Source organism: Rhinopithecus roxellana, chromosome 8 (genome assembly GCF_007565055.1).
Source record: "Rhinopithecus roxellana isolate Shanxi Qingling chromosome 8, ASM756505v1, whole genome shotgun sequence".
NCBI classification, from domain to species: Eukaryota; Metazoa; Chordata; class Mammalia; order Primates; family Cercopithecidae; genus Rhinopithecus; species Rhinopithecus roxellana.
Genome location: NC_044556.1, coordinates 134091989 through 134106889, shown reverse-complemented (window position 1 = coordinate 134106889; position 14901 = coordinate 134091989). Strand labels below are relative to the sequence as shown.

The window sequence follows — 14901 nt, the reverse complement described above, 5'->3', positions numbered from 1 at the left end:
AGTGTAGTTTAAATTTGTATAAACTTGTTTTGAATTGGAAAACATTCTTCTGTAGTAACTATTATATATCTCTTGGATGCAGCCAGAGCATAGACAAAACTTTGACACTGAGATAGTTTAATTTCAGCCTTTCCCACCTCAGTCAGTGCTCTTTTCCTCCCCTAATATTCATTCCCTTCTTAGGACCCAGAGTCCTCAGGCCTACGTATCAGAAATCCATAAAATTTGCTTTGTCACCAAAGAGTCCTATGCTTCAAATTAGGATCCCATTCAGTTCCCTTTATCAAAGCTTCTTATAATCCATTTCAGTTTAGGTGCTGAGATTTTAAAATCTGATTGAATTAAAAAGATATCATCGAATGCTCCTCTCTCAAGGATTTTCATGTTGAAATTGGCAGAATTGTCAATTCAAGTAAATTTTACATTGTAGGATTTTAGGCTGGATAAGAAAAGCGAGTAAAACAAATCAGGTACTGAAAGAAAGATATTTCAGTACAAAAGAAAGAAGCCTGGGTAATTCAGCCAAGATACTCTTTCTGCCAACTATGGCCCAGCAGGACTTATGAGGGGCTGACCACTTTCTCCCTCTTTTTCCAGGGGAGAAGCATTCAAATATTCAACACTCAAATGATTGCCATTTAGCAATTTCATAAATGTTTGTTGAATGAAAAAATGAGGCAAGCATTTAAAACTTTTTTACATAAGAAGGAATTGGTGATCAAAAATGTCACGTTTCCAAAGTCACAAAGAGAATAAGTGACACAAGTGAGATGAAAATTCAGCTCCAAGTGTCAGTTGCTCTTTCAAGCCTATCACAGCTGCCCCAGAGGCATTTATTTCCTCCTCTTCTTGGCTGCTGGAGCCATAGACATCTTGAGAAGCTTTCCTGCAAGAAGTCCTCTGGCCACCTCTTAGGCCCTGCCCCCACCAGATTGCACTAAGGGTGACAGTCCAAGAGGTTTTGTTGTCCCAGGAGGAAGTCCCCTGTGCTGGAACAGTATGGCGAGGGGATATGAGAGAAAATGCTTACTTCTAACTTTATGTAGAATCTGTTGGAACCGTCTACTGGCAGTGGAGACAAAGAGATGTGTGTGTACAACCCTGACTTTCCATTCAGCTGATTTTCCATGGAGAGAGCATTATAAGCAATGAATATTTTAAAATATAATTGGCTTTTATTTTTAAATTAGTTTTTTTTCAAATTAACTGTCTTATAACATCACTCCTATGAGGGGGGAAAACATTCAAATTCACATTACTGATTTCTGAAGAACTTATGAAACAAATCTGTTAGTAAGATAGGGACTTAACTTTTCCCAGGCTTCCCCTCCACTGCCCCCCAACCATAATTACAATGATCTTCTACTGTCGCATACCCTGTTATGACCTTAATATTCTCAGTCACTAAATGAGCACTCTAAATTAAAAGTTTTAAATAGGTGTTTTGTAAGTTATGTGGTTGGGAAACCCTTGATTTCATCTACAGAACAGGTTGTAGTTATTTCAAGAGAACTCCGTGGAGCCGATTTCATTATAATGTCAATAGAGACCATACAGGTTTAGATGCTTCATCATTGAAAAAATAGACCCAGATAAGCTGTTGACTTTAGGTAACTGTATTTGTCTGTCCTCATGCTGTGAATAAAGACATATCTGAGATTGAGTAATTTATAAAGAAAAAGAGGTTTAGTGGACTCACAGTTCCACATGGCTGGGGAGGCCTCACAATCATGGTGGAAGGCAAAGGAGGAGCAAAGACACATCTTACATGGCTGCAGGCAAGGGAGCATGTGCAGGGGAACTGCCCTTTATAAAACCATCAGATCTTGTGAGACTTGTTCACTATCACGAGACCAGCATGGGAAAAACCTGCCCCCATGATTCAATTACCTCCCACAACACGTGGGGATTATGGGAACTATAATTCTATATGAAATTTGGGTGGGGACACAGCCAGACCATATCAGTAACAGAAGGAAAATAAGACAGAAATGTGGTTGCCTAGCTTTAAACTCCCTCTGTTTGCAGTGAAGTGAACAAATGATAACTATCAAACCAAGTTTGGCTAAGGAGTGAGGATTTTAGAATTGAAAGATGAGTGGGACATAGTTCAAGAAAGGGAACCAAGGAAGACAGAACAACATGGAGACTGTCTCCATGAAACCTTTCTAACAGTCCCATCACTACCTCCCCTGTGGAAATGACCACACCTTCCTCTATCCCTTCACTGTAGCTGGTACATCTGTTATGGTACTTCTAACAGATGTTTAACTCTCAGTCTCCCCTACAAGACTGTGAGCCCCTTGAAAGTGGGAACAATTCCTGAAAATGGATGGAGGGGAAGGAAATGTCTGTAGGCCATTAGATATAAAAATATGAAGATTAGAGAAGAGATTAGAGCAGAAGACATAGATTTTGAGGATATAACCCCAGAAGACCATATGGAGTGGGAAGACTAGCACACTGTAGGGAGGCACACAGTGAAGGGGCTTGGCTCAGAGACAAGTAGTATCAGAGGAGATCTAGGATGGGAGATTATATAACCGAGGTCCAGGAAGGTGAGAACCGAAGAGTTTACTGAATCCGCCAATGCTGAGGCCATCTGTTGGTTTTGCAGAACAGTGGGGAGGGCTGACGCCTTACTGCACTGTGATGGGAAAGACGGGAGATGAAGAAGTGGAGAATACAAGTATAGATCTCTCTTCCAAGGATCTTAGTCAAGCAAAGGGATTGCTAGAAGAAGACACAAGATTTTTTTTTAAAGTTTTTTTTCTTTTTTTTTTCTTTTTCTTTTTTCTTTTTCTTTTGTTTTTTTTTTTTTTTTTTTTTTTTTTTTTTTTTTTGCAGATAAGAGAAGACTGACCAAGTATTTAGCTTCAGAGAAAGGAGTTGACAGAGATCAGTTGAAGATTCAGTAGAGAGTGGAATCATAGAGAAAAATCACGGGCTTGAAAGGGAGACCTCTCTTTCTAGGTGGTGATATACTTCAAAAGACAGTGGGGAAGTTCACGTCTAACAGTTGCTGAGAAGGATTGATAACAACTAATAAAAAGACTGTGGGGCAGACCTGAGGGTGAGTTGGGATTGGAGAACATTAACGTTCACTGGCACCAAAACACCCTGCGTACTTATCCATCAAAGGCTACACAATATATTTTCAAAAGTAAATTTCCGGCCAAGCATGGTGGCTGATGCCTGTAATTGCATCACTTTGGGAGGCCAAAGTGGGCAGATCACTTGAGCCCAGGAGTTCCAGACCAGCCTGGACAAAATGGTGAAAACCCTTCTCTACCAAAAAAAAAAAAATATATATATATATATATATACACACACACACACACACAAAATTAGCTGAGCGTGGTGATGGACACCTGTGGTCCCAGCTACTCGGGAGGCTGAGGTGGGAGGATTGCTTGAGCCCAGGAGGTCGAGGCTGCAGTGAGCTATGATCGTGCCACTGCACTCCAGCCCCAGCAACAGAGTGAGGCCCTGTCTCAAAAAAAAAAAAAAAAGTAAATCTCCTTTCTTTAGCGGTGAGTGTATGCCGGCAGTTTAATTTTATGTGCTAATTATGTTCTTCTTTCACCCCTTCTTTTTCTTTTCTTCCTTATCTCTTCTCTACTCTCCAACATGCGCGAATTTTCCCTCTTTGTTACTCTGTCATATTGGCTAATTACGGAAAAAGAAAACCAGCTAAGTGAATCTACTCTTTCACAGCCCTCCTGTGAGGAGGCTTACTGGATTCACAGTAGAGTGAGGCTTCAGGACAGTGTCTACCAAGGGCATTCTTTTATTTTGGGGGGTCTGATCTGGCTCCAAAATTCTCCAAGTCTTAAAACTTTGTGTTACTGGGTGTCTACTCAGTCAAGAATGAATTTCAGAAGCTGAGTGTGTAAGAAAATACAGACATGCTGCCTTTGTGGTGGTTAAACAAGTGTTTATCATAATCGTGAATAGTTGGGGAGACTTCATTTTAGAACTCTACTCAGTCAATAGGTGCATTATGAAAAGTGGATACATTGCATCACTCTGAAGGGCTTCAGTCTGCGGTTTGCAAAAGCAGAATAAATTTTCTTGGGGTTGTACCGTTATGTACACACACACACACACACACACACACACACACTCACACGCCCATTGGCAGACAGGGCCACACCTCACGGCTCTGGGGAAGGCCACAGACCTTAGCTGTACGAGCGGAGCCTGGACTAGAGGAACTTTCCGCAAGACTCAGGGCACAGAGCCCCACGGCCACTACTGCCTGCGAGCCGGAGGCGGAGGGGAGCGCCGGCGGCTGCAGGTACGCTGCGCACCCAAATTAGGGCCTGGGCTGTGCAGCGTCGGCGGGAGGGTCCTGGGAACTGCAGCCGCCAGGGCCAGTGTTTGAGCCGGCCGGCCCCGGCAAGCCGCATCCCCCGGCCGCCCCTCGTAGCCTCCTTGCTCCCTGGCAGCCGCCGCCTCCCTCAGGCAGCCCAGCCGGGCGCTCGCGGCAGGACCTCTTTGCAGCCCGCCTCGGCCCGGAACATGGCTGCGCGCCCTGCCGCCACCCTCGCCTGGTCGCTACTGCTCCTCTCCTCAGCCCTGCTCCTCGAAGGCTGCCGAGCGCGCTTCGCCGCCGAGCCGGACTCGGAGGACGACGGAGAGGAGCCGGTGGTTTTCCCGGAGTCGCCCCTGCAGAGTCCCACGGTGCTTGTGGCGGTCCTCGCCCGCAACGCAGCGCACACGCTGCCGCACTTCCTCGGCTGCCTGGAGCGGCTGGACTACCCCAAGAGCAGGATGGCCATCTGGTGAGCGCTCACGGGCCCCGGGCCGCCGCGGCGGGAAGCGGGGGCGGCCGGCCCAGACCGGACAGCTCCCGGAGCAGCCGTTGCAGGGCGAGGGAGCAGTTGGGGGCTGGGGGGGTCACGCGGGAAATCTGGCGCACACACCCCCTCGCTGCCCGCGCTGCTGGCAGGCGAATCGGACGGTCGGGCTGAGGACGGACGCGCGGGTCAGTGTGCGCAGTGGGTGCTAATGGGAGAACCGGCCCGCTGGAGCTCTGGAGGGTAGCCTGCGAATTGGGCGGCTTTGTCCCACAAGGGGCATGGGGGACACCCCTCAAGGAGGCTTTCAGTTCCCTCCCTTTCAAATCTTGAGGTTTCCTCTTTCCCCACCTCATACTGCTAGCTCTGACGTGAGGGGATAGGGTGCCTGTCGCCGTATTCCCCTGTAGACGCGACAGATGGAACGTAACTGCGGTTGGCCAGGGGTTCCATAGTGACTGGAGCGCCGGAGTGCGCTGCTCTGACTTCCCGGTGCCAGGCTTCTGCTCCAGGCTGGAAATGTGCTCCCAGCTCTCCCAGGGGGACCTGGACCTAGGGATGGAGATTGGGCGGGGCCCGCGGAGTGTGCCCAACCATGGCACCACCTGGGCCTGGTCTCCTGAGAGCGCTCCGGGCTGTCCCTGCCAGTGCGTCGGGGTTCCATGTCCCGGGAAGCAACGAAGACGCCCTGGGAAAGATAAACAGCCAAGTTTTGTCCCCGGAGGAAAGAAGCTTGGACCTGGTCTCTGTGTCTGCTGCGGGGAGGGCCAGGGGATCAGTGCGGGTGGCTGCCCGCCCCACCTTGTAGAACTTGGTCGTCTCGCACCTTTTATAAACGCGAGGATCAAAGGGCGAGAAGTTAGTTGGTGGCGAGGCGAACCGCTGAGGAGCTTGTGGAGGACGAGGAGGTGGACGCTGGCCAGGGGAGATGGGCTGTCAGGTACTCGGACAAGAAGACTCTGGCCCCCTGAGGAAGACAGAGCCCAGGTGACTCTGGAGCAGTTTCTGTCTTGTGTTGATAAAGGGAGCTGTTCTCAGTCGAGACACATCCTTAAAGCAGCGGTTGGGCAAAGAGAGGAAGAGGACTAAAAGCAGCAGCTAGAATTGGCAGCCTCAGAGTACCTGGTGGGAGAGGTGCAAAGGTGCAAAAGCAAATATGTGATATAGTACAGCACTGTGCTGTACACTGCTTTACTATACACCCTGCCATACATGACTGCCTCGCGGAGAAGGGCATGTTACGTGGAAAGAGAGCACTGGGATAGCCAGGCTTTAAAAGAGAAGGAATATTTTTTTTAACCACTTCAGTACCAAAATAAATTCACACATATCAGTTACCTTAGTTGTTTTTTTTTAAAGAGATATTTTAAAATATGGTTTTGATCTTTATGCACAATTTAGTTTTTTAAAACGTTACAGTATTTACCACAAGAAGTTGGTGAGTGGTGAAGCAGGTGTCAGGCACATGTTTTGCTACCCGATTTAGAGACATTACCTCTTTTTATCATACAGTAAACTTTTAAGAGGATACTGTGATGTTTATTTTGCAAGGAAGAGACAGACTTGCATCAGTTCAGTAAGTCACTTAAAGTCACAGAATTAGTACATGGTGAAACTGGAATTTGAACCCAAGCGTATCCCTAAAGTGCACCCTAAAAAGTCAGGGAACATGATATAAACAAAATTTAAATCAACCTGTAATCCACAAATTAGGAGACTTGACTTGTTTATCACTAGTTTGATATGTGATTTGGGGCTAGTTGCTTGGAATCCATAGGCATCAGTTTCCTCATCAATAAAATGAGGAAGTTGGAATAAATGATTTCAAAAATTCTTTATAGCTCTTGAATTCCATAGATTCTGCAATATAATTAGGATCAACCAGCATCAATGTACATCCTAAGTTCCCTGTGAGTTCCAGATGGTATGGACACGGGTGTCTTATTTAGATGAGAGAATTCCAGTTCTGCATAGACCTTTGAAATCTGTTTTCCTTTATGTCCAGCACTGGCAGGTTAAGCAAGAAGTACAAGGTCATGCTTATATCAGTCATTGAAGACTCTTCTTTGAACAATCTTGGTTCTGTCTTTAAAACATTGTATAATTCTTTAGGTAACAATAATACAAATCCCAGTTTCGAAATAGTCCTTTTCAGCTCACAAAGGAGCTGTAAAGAACCTTTGGAAATAACTTTCATGTACTGTTATCTCATTTGATTCTTACTACCATTCTGTAAAGAAATAAAATTATCTCTTTCCCAGAAGAAGAAATGTGTTTCAAGTAATTGACTTACTCAAAATTACATTTATTTATAAATTCCACACATCATAATAAGAGCTCATGGTTCTTCTAAGAACTTTACATTCATTTTCTGGTTTAAGCTTCAAAATGACCCTATCAGATATGCACTGTTATTATACCACTTTACAGGTGAGAGAACTGAGGTACAGAGAGACTGTATAAGCACATTCTTCTAATGCATTTTTTAAATAAGAACCAGCCAGGTCAGGGCTGAAAAAAAGTGTATTTAGATATGTGTGTTTTTTACAGATAAATATGATTCATTTTATTGGGCAGTGTAAGGTGATCTGAATGGCTTTTAAAGAGTTTGGGGAAGAGCCAAATGATTTATAAATCAGATTCGGGCAGTTGTATGGATATGGATGGCTTCTTGATGAGTTGACACTTAGTTTGAACTAAGTTTTGAAGGAAGAGTAAAAATCAACTAAAACCTGGGAAAGAAGGGTGGCTCTAGAAAAAGGGATCAGCAAGGCAAAAAACAAACAAACAAAAAAGATAATAGGGCATCAACCAGAGTTTTCTCTCAGGGAGTTGAAGTGGGTGGCAGGTCTAATGACTACAAGTCTACAAATGAATTGTATTGTACCATAGAATCTCTCTGGAAATGCTGACTTCTGGTCTGGCCCTAGGGGAACATTTGGCTGGGAAGCTTATGGGATATAACACTCTGATGGGAGGTGGTACCTCAGTTTAGGATGTTACAATTTTGAGGTGCTTCTGCCAATTACTTGCCTCTAGTTTCTCATTCCCAAGCTCTATGCAACATTCCAAGATGCCAAACTGATTAGTATCCATTCTGCAAAGTCAGCACATGCTGATGTCAAAAATGGCTGTGCGCTACCCAGAACTTTATAAAATAGAACTGCGGTGAATACAGAGCCACACGGAATTCAGCTTCCTCTGAATCTGATCTCAATAACTCACTCTGTGCAGACTCACTCTTCTCATTCATCCACCCACGGGCTAGAGGAACATCTGATTTCTGTCCTAGACGGGTCAGTGAGAGACCTGGCTTATTGATCACATTCAGACTCCCCTGTTATGTGATCATTTTTCTCACTTTAAGTTCTGGACCAGATCTGCACTGCACATACAGGTAAAATGAGTATCATCAAATCGACCTGGAAGATCCTGCTGTTAAAGAATGTCTGCAGTTATCTCAGTTAGCATCAAGTTTATTCAGATTAGTCTGAACAAAGGAAAATTTATATTTTATAGATACTTTGTACAAGCAAAAAGGAAAGCTTTTAACATTTACCTGTCTGATCTCAAAGTCCACCAAACTAATTGTTTTCCTTCAAATATCACAATCCTGTGATAAGAACCTAAGGAAGATACCTATCTCGTGTGTCCTAAAACCTGCACAAAGTTTTAGGGAATTGGCAATATGCTGAGATGAAGGGAACTATGAGGCATTGTGACAAGTGGCAGTGTACTTCAGTGGGTTATCCTTAATTCAGTGGAGCCATGAGCAAGTGGCCTTAGCAACAGAGGGAAGGCTGACCTCATCTCCCTTAAACCTATGATTTGGGAGAGTGGGGCCAAGTACCATGAGAGTTAAAACTGAAGCATGGCACAGGGAAAAACATTTGCCCCGAATGAAACATTAAATTTTTCTTTTGGAGAGCCTGCTGTTGCTTGTGGGAAGACAGTTGGGATTCACAGAGCCTGTGCAGGCACAAGGCAGTAACTGCTATGTAATTATAGAAAGATCTGGGCATTTTGTTTGGTAGAGTTTTGAAAAGTAACATACTAAATTGGGAACCACTTTATGGATTTTTAAATAAAGAGATGAGCTTCTGTTGACATAAACATAAACAGTGATGAGCTGGGGGATGATCCTAACATTTTGCATACTACTTTATTTCTGCATTGTTTGGGGATTATCTTGAATTTATCTCTACATTTTAATGTCCAATCAGTAGCATTTTCATAACTGTTTAACTAGAAATGCTAATATGCTTTGTGTTTATAAAATGTTCCAAACTATTATCAGTGACATTTTTCAGCACCAGTGGTAAGAATGGTGTCATATTTTATCATTACAATCTTGACATTAAATGTTGTATGTTATCCCTACAGATAGAAGTCTTTATGACTGAAAAAGCAGATGATGCCTTAGTCCCCTTCTCTCTGTTCATCTGTTTTCCTCACCTTTTTCTTCCTTTCCTCATTTTCCCAATCTGGTAGTTTAGCGTGGAGGGCATCAACCAGAGTTGGAGGAAGAAATACACAAGCTTAGGGTCAGATAGACTAGAGCGCAAATCTGTGTGTTTGTGGGCACATCAGTAAACCTCTAAGACATAACTGCCCTGTCTTCAAATAACTAATAGTAACACCTGTCTCAGAAAGAGTTATTGTTACAAGTAAATGATACAAGGTATGCACAATATCTTTTACATAAATGCTACTAAGTCAATGATAGTTGCTATTTCTTTTCAATCTTTTCCTTTTTCTCCTATCTCCTTTACCTTTACCTGTCAAAATCAAGATTTTAAAAAATCTTCAAATGGAAATTCATTTAGTTTCTTCTTTCCAACAACAACAACAACAAAATATTAGTATAGAAAACTAACATTTGTCTGGATGCAGTGGCTCATGCCTGTAATTCTAGCACTTTGGGAGGCCGAGGTGGGCAGATTTCTTAAGCCAAGGAGTTCAAGACCAGCCTGGGCAACATGGTGAAATGCCATCTGTACAAGAAATGCAAAAATTATCCAGGCATGATGGCATGCACCTGTAGTCCCAGCTACTTGGAAGACTGAGGTGGGTAGATTGCTTGAACCCAGGAGGTGGAGGTTGCAGCAAGCCGAGATTGAGCCGCTATACTCCATCCTGGGCAACACAGCAAGACCCTGTCTCAAAAAAAAGAAAAGAAAAGAAAAAAGGGAAGGGAAGGGAAAAAGAAAAAGGAAGAAAGGAAGGAAGGAAGGAAGGAAGGAGGGAAGGAAGGAAGGAAACATACATTCATGGAGGCACTGTTCTAAACATTTTGGTATCAAAACTGATTTACTCCAGAGAACAACCCTAGGTGGGAGATGCCATTACATTCTACTCTATTATTTTACACAGAAGGAAACTGAGGCACAGAGAATATAAATAACTTGCCTGAGGTCACTAGGCTAATGCATGGTGGAGCCAGGATGTGACCCAGGCAGCTAATGTTGCAGACTGAGTACAGATGGTCTGCTTAAGATCATGAAAAGACCAATTAGTTCTAGTTTTTGCTTGTCAGTTGACCCAACTTGGGAAGATAAGAACGCTAGTGTTTCTTTCAAATAAGAATTGTCATTTCCACTTGAATGATGCAAGGGTCTCAGTGGTTCTCTTCCGCTGTCTTGATAATTTCATCACTTAGTTCAGGCACTTTTTAGTGAACTCTAATCTGTTTTGGTATATTTCATAGGGACAAATTATGACTAAAATGTGAGTTGTACATAAATAGACAAGTCACTTGCTGTGATCATAGCTACATAACAGTAGAAAGAAATTTCTCAAGTATTATTAGTGGCAAAGGATTAAGGCGGCACTGATCGTATATGTATTGGCTACATTTTCAGTTTGAAATGGTAAAATAGGGGTTCCATTTTTCAGCCTTTTTAATCAGTAGTCTTAGATTTGGTTGTCCCCTAAATTCAGCTTAATTCCAAATGATTGAAGAAATTATCAATCCTCCCTGCAACCTCCAATTTCAAAACATGATTGGGCCTCAGAATATTTCCTTTTGGTAAAAACTGAAGCGACTAATAAATGTCACCGATCCTGTTGTTCCAGTTATGACAACTTAACTGCAGAATTAGAAAGGACGCCTAAATTGCCCTGGTTTTATTACATTGAGTTCCATGATGAGGGATCTAAAGCACAGGGCAGTTAAGAGATTTCCATGGTGATTATGGAATGAGATAACTGATTTCTAGATTTTTAATCCTGTGTAGCTGTTTTAATGCCAATTATTTTATCATGAATATTCTTCTTGGTTTAAAGGAGCATGGGGAGTATTTTAAGCAGAGTTTGGCTTTCCCAGATTTGTTTTAGCTCCTTTATCCAAGTGATTATGCCAGGGAGTTTCTTTGTGACTCCAAATACATAAGCATGTGCTTCTTAGGTTCCTTTTGCTTGTCTGTCTTTGGTGGTCATAGGAATGAACAATGAATGCCTTGTAACTGAGAAGGCTGCTGGTCGTCCCTTGGTTCTTTTTCCAACACTTAAACGTGCACATGGGTCATATTGCTGTGTGGCACCGTCTCCCAGTCTGTGGCACAGTATAGTAGGACCATTATAAGGCTTATATAGGACTATAGTAGGACAATAATAAGGCTTGTTTCTGCACATTTCTTGACATAGCATAACAACATACCGTAAAGTCTGAAAGAAAATCATTAGCCTATGGTATGGCCACTACACCTATTCCCCAGTTACCATATCATGAAGAACTTTTACTGTATGTGTTTAAATTATGGCTATTATTCATCAGGAATTGCAAAACGTATGTATTGTATGTTTTGACATTTTTATTTCAAAAGAGTGACTTGTTCATTTAATTGCATTTAATTGATATGTTGTCAGCCTATCAAAAATTGTTAATTTTTTAAAATCTGAAGCCCTTAGGGTCTTTGTGGGTTTTTAATAGCAATTCAGTTATTTTAAGAATTTGCTCTTCTGGTTTTTTAAAATGGAAAAGAAATATACTTGCATAATAAATTTTTTTAAAAAGTATGATTGGGAATATAACAAAAATTAAATCTCCCATCTACTCTATACCACCTGCCAGTGACCAATGTTAACACTTTCTTGTGTATTTTTCAAGAAACCTTCTATACATGTATATATATCCTTTTCACTTTATCCCAAATATGAGTGTTTTACATATCCAATTCTGGATAAGTGTGATATTTTAAAATCTATCTCTCTATCCCATGTTCTTTAAACACTGCCAGCCTACCTACAGCCATGACCTGGGTAGCACAATAAAAGCCAGCTTCATATAACACCTGTTCCAGGCAGGTACTCTGAAGGCCTCTCTGATAACACCCATCCTGCTCTCTTGTCCTTGTCTCTCCGGCCTCTAGAAGGTCTGGCACTAATAAAAAAAAACTTTTTGATGAGGAGTAATATTTATCCAAAAGTTCATATATCATAAATGTATAACTTGATAACTTCTCACACACAAAACATGCCATGTAACCAGCACTTGACCTTGCCAGGCCTGGATTCATACACAGCAACTATTGTTGGAGCTGAGTAGCTGCTGTCCCCTGGATTTTGTCCAGGCAGCCCAGTCCCCATCAGACATACACTGTGTGCACTTGCAGTTAGTCCCCGCTGTCTTTCTTTGACTTGACTTGCCTGACCCCTGTTGACATTTGGGTGGTGACCTTTGCTCCCATCTCAGGCTGCTGAAGGAACCCCAGGACCCAAGCAGTAACCACTTTGGGGAACTAGCAGGCTTGGCAAGCTGCCAGCAAGTGACCTAGTGGTAAAAGGATCAAGATTGTATTACTTCTCCCTTAGCTCTCTACTCCTCTGGTAGGAAAGCTGTGCATTAATGTTCATAAAAATAGAAAAGAATCTCATTATAGGTAATAATTGAAAAGTCAGGTAGAATATAAATAGAGTGGCTGTAATTAATTTGCTGAAACTTTCTGTAGTTCAGATCCATGAAAATGCAGCATTTGTGGTCGGTGGCATTAGCCAAGCCTCTTGCATGAATTAAACCTCAGATTTGGCTGCAGGGCATTTCTTTTCCTCTCTAGGAGCACCATACAGAAATCCTTTCAGAATTAGCCTTTGAATAATAGCTCCATGACATCCTGCCAGGGCTGACTTTGTAACGTGTTTCACTTAATTGAAGCAACAATTATTATTTTAGTTGTCTGTCAAATTCAGCAAGCTAGGGCCTGTACCCTGACTTGTTGGTTTAACTGATAAGATTTTGTTCCTCTGCAAACATAATGCAAAATAATCTCCTTCCCTCCAGTGTTTTCTGATTAATGTTTGAAGACATCTTAGAAGATATATCTTTCAGAGACACAAATAATAACATAAATAATGATCTTGGAATAGTGATCTTGGGCTGTATGCCCCCAAGAGTATGGTAGAAGGTGAGTCTGGGACGAGCTGCTGAGCTGAAGCATTTTCATGAGTACCTGATTTCATTCACACATTGGCTTTATTGGAATAGTTCATTACCTTCCAGGTGGAATCACTTCAAGGCCTACTGAAGGATATATCAGGCTGCAGAGAGGAGGTTCCTTACATAGAGCTTTCTGCATTTGGACTGCCAAGCCCAAAGTGCGTACAGTTGCTGCCAAGAGGGAAGTAGGACTCTTTCTTTCCAGCCCCTTTTCTTTCTGAGAGTGATTGTATATGTTTTGGAGATGGGGAGGGCAGTGGTGAAGGCAAGTATCTCATTCTCACGAGAGAGAGAGAGACATAACTCTAAGACAGGAGGGTCTGTGGAGGTACATTGATTGGTGTTCTCCCTGAAAGCCATATTAAGTGAGAAATCGCTGCTTTTTAGAGTCTTGGGAAAGGTAGAATTTTCTAGAGACTAACAGTGGAACTTAAATTCTTGGGATAGTTGTGAAAAATGTGGTTGTAGACATTTGGGGCCATGGCATTCCCGACAGAGAGTCCCTTGCTGGACTAATAGACTGCTTTTTAGTTTCTTGGTTGCCAGCCAGCCCCATAATCCTGTCTCAGCTCCACACACCACAGTGATTATGGTTTACACCCGCCAAGATAGTGGAAAGTTGCTGCCAAGCGGAATCAGGATTTTTCATGTCATCACTGCACGATTGAACAGTAAGCTTGTATGTAGCTCCCACGCCACTGCTTTCCCTGTGCTAGAAACAGGTTGGGCAGTAGAGCATTCAGACAGTCAGACCATGTCTTGTGTTGCAAATGGATTTTGTGGAATTGGCGTGTAAGGCTTGAAACAGCCAGCATACAAAAATATTTTAGAAAAGTACAGGCCTCTTCTCTGTCTTTCCTCAATCTTGTTAGATTTTAATAAGATTTACTGGGTACATTGGTTTCCATTGTAGGCTTTTTATTTAGCAAGACAAACTATGGATTTCTAAAACAATGGATTTTAAAAGTGTTAGGTACTTTCTTTTATTTATTCCACCATCATTGATTGTCTGTGTGGATAAATCCAGGTGATCATGTGGAAATTAGTAATTGAGGTGGCTTAAAAGTGACTTGTCCCCATTGGTCTAGTTCATTGGCCATGAATGGACACGGTCCTTACATTGTTCTGCCAACACTTTAGTATAAAGCTGCTGGATTCAATAGTGTTTCCCAAATACAGGTTCAGAGGCCAGTTGCATCACAATGCCTGGAGCATTTGTTAGATACACGGATTTCTGGGGCCCACTTCAGTCACATTCATCAGATGGCCCACAGCGGGGACCTAGGAATTGGTGTGTTAAGCATGTACACAAGTGACTTGGGTGCACTTCCTCTTGGTTTGGGAACTGTAGAAGATGAGCTCCTAGAAGGCTATGTATGCACGCACTTAAAGTACAGATCATGGGGTTTTCAGAGTTTGGAAAGTTGGCATACTCTGGAATATTCTAAACTCCAGATTCCAGATGCTTAAACCATCAAAAAGACCAAGGGGTTTTCTTATTCAGAGAAGTCGTAATGTACGGGATTATACAGGAGAAACCCAGCCAGGCATGCATCATTTGTGTTATTATTGTTAAGTCAAGCACATATGTTCTGTCTCTAATAGTAGCAATTTTTTAAAAAGATTTTTTAAAAGACGGTGCTCCAAATGTTTTGCCCACTGTAT

At 42.5% G+C, this 14901-nt stretch overlaps 1 protein-coding gene across 1 annotated transcript in view; it reads left to right on the top strand.

Annotated features, from left to right (window-relative positions):
* Window positions 1–4100: 4100 nt before the first annotated feature.
* The window catches only part of COLGALT2 (collagen beta(1-O)galactosyltransferase 2), a 103841-nt gene continuing 93040 nt past the window's right edge, over window positions 4101–14901 (top strand). Inside the window, exon 1 of the mRNA XM_010368950.2 lies at window positions 4101–4787. Within this exon, the coding sequence (XP_010367252.2) occupies window positions 4525–4787 (263 nt within the window). The 5' untranslated portion in view covers window positions 4101–4524. The remainder of the gene's footprint in view (window positions 4788–14901) is intronic.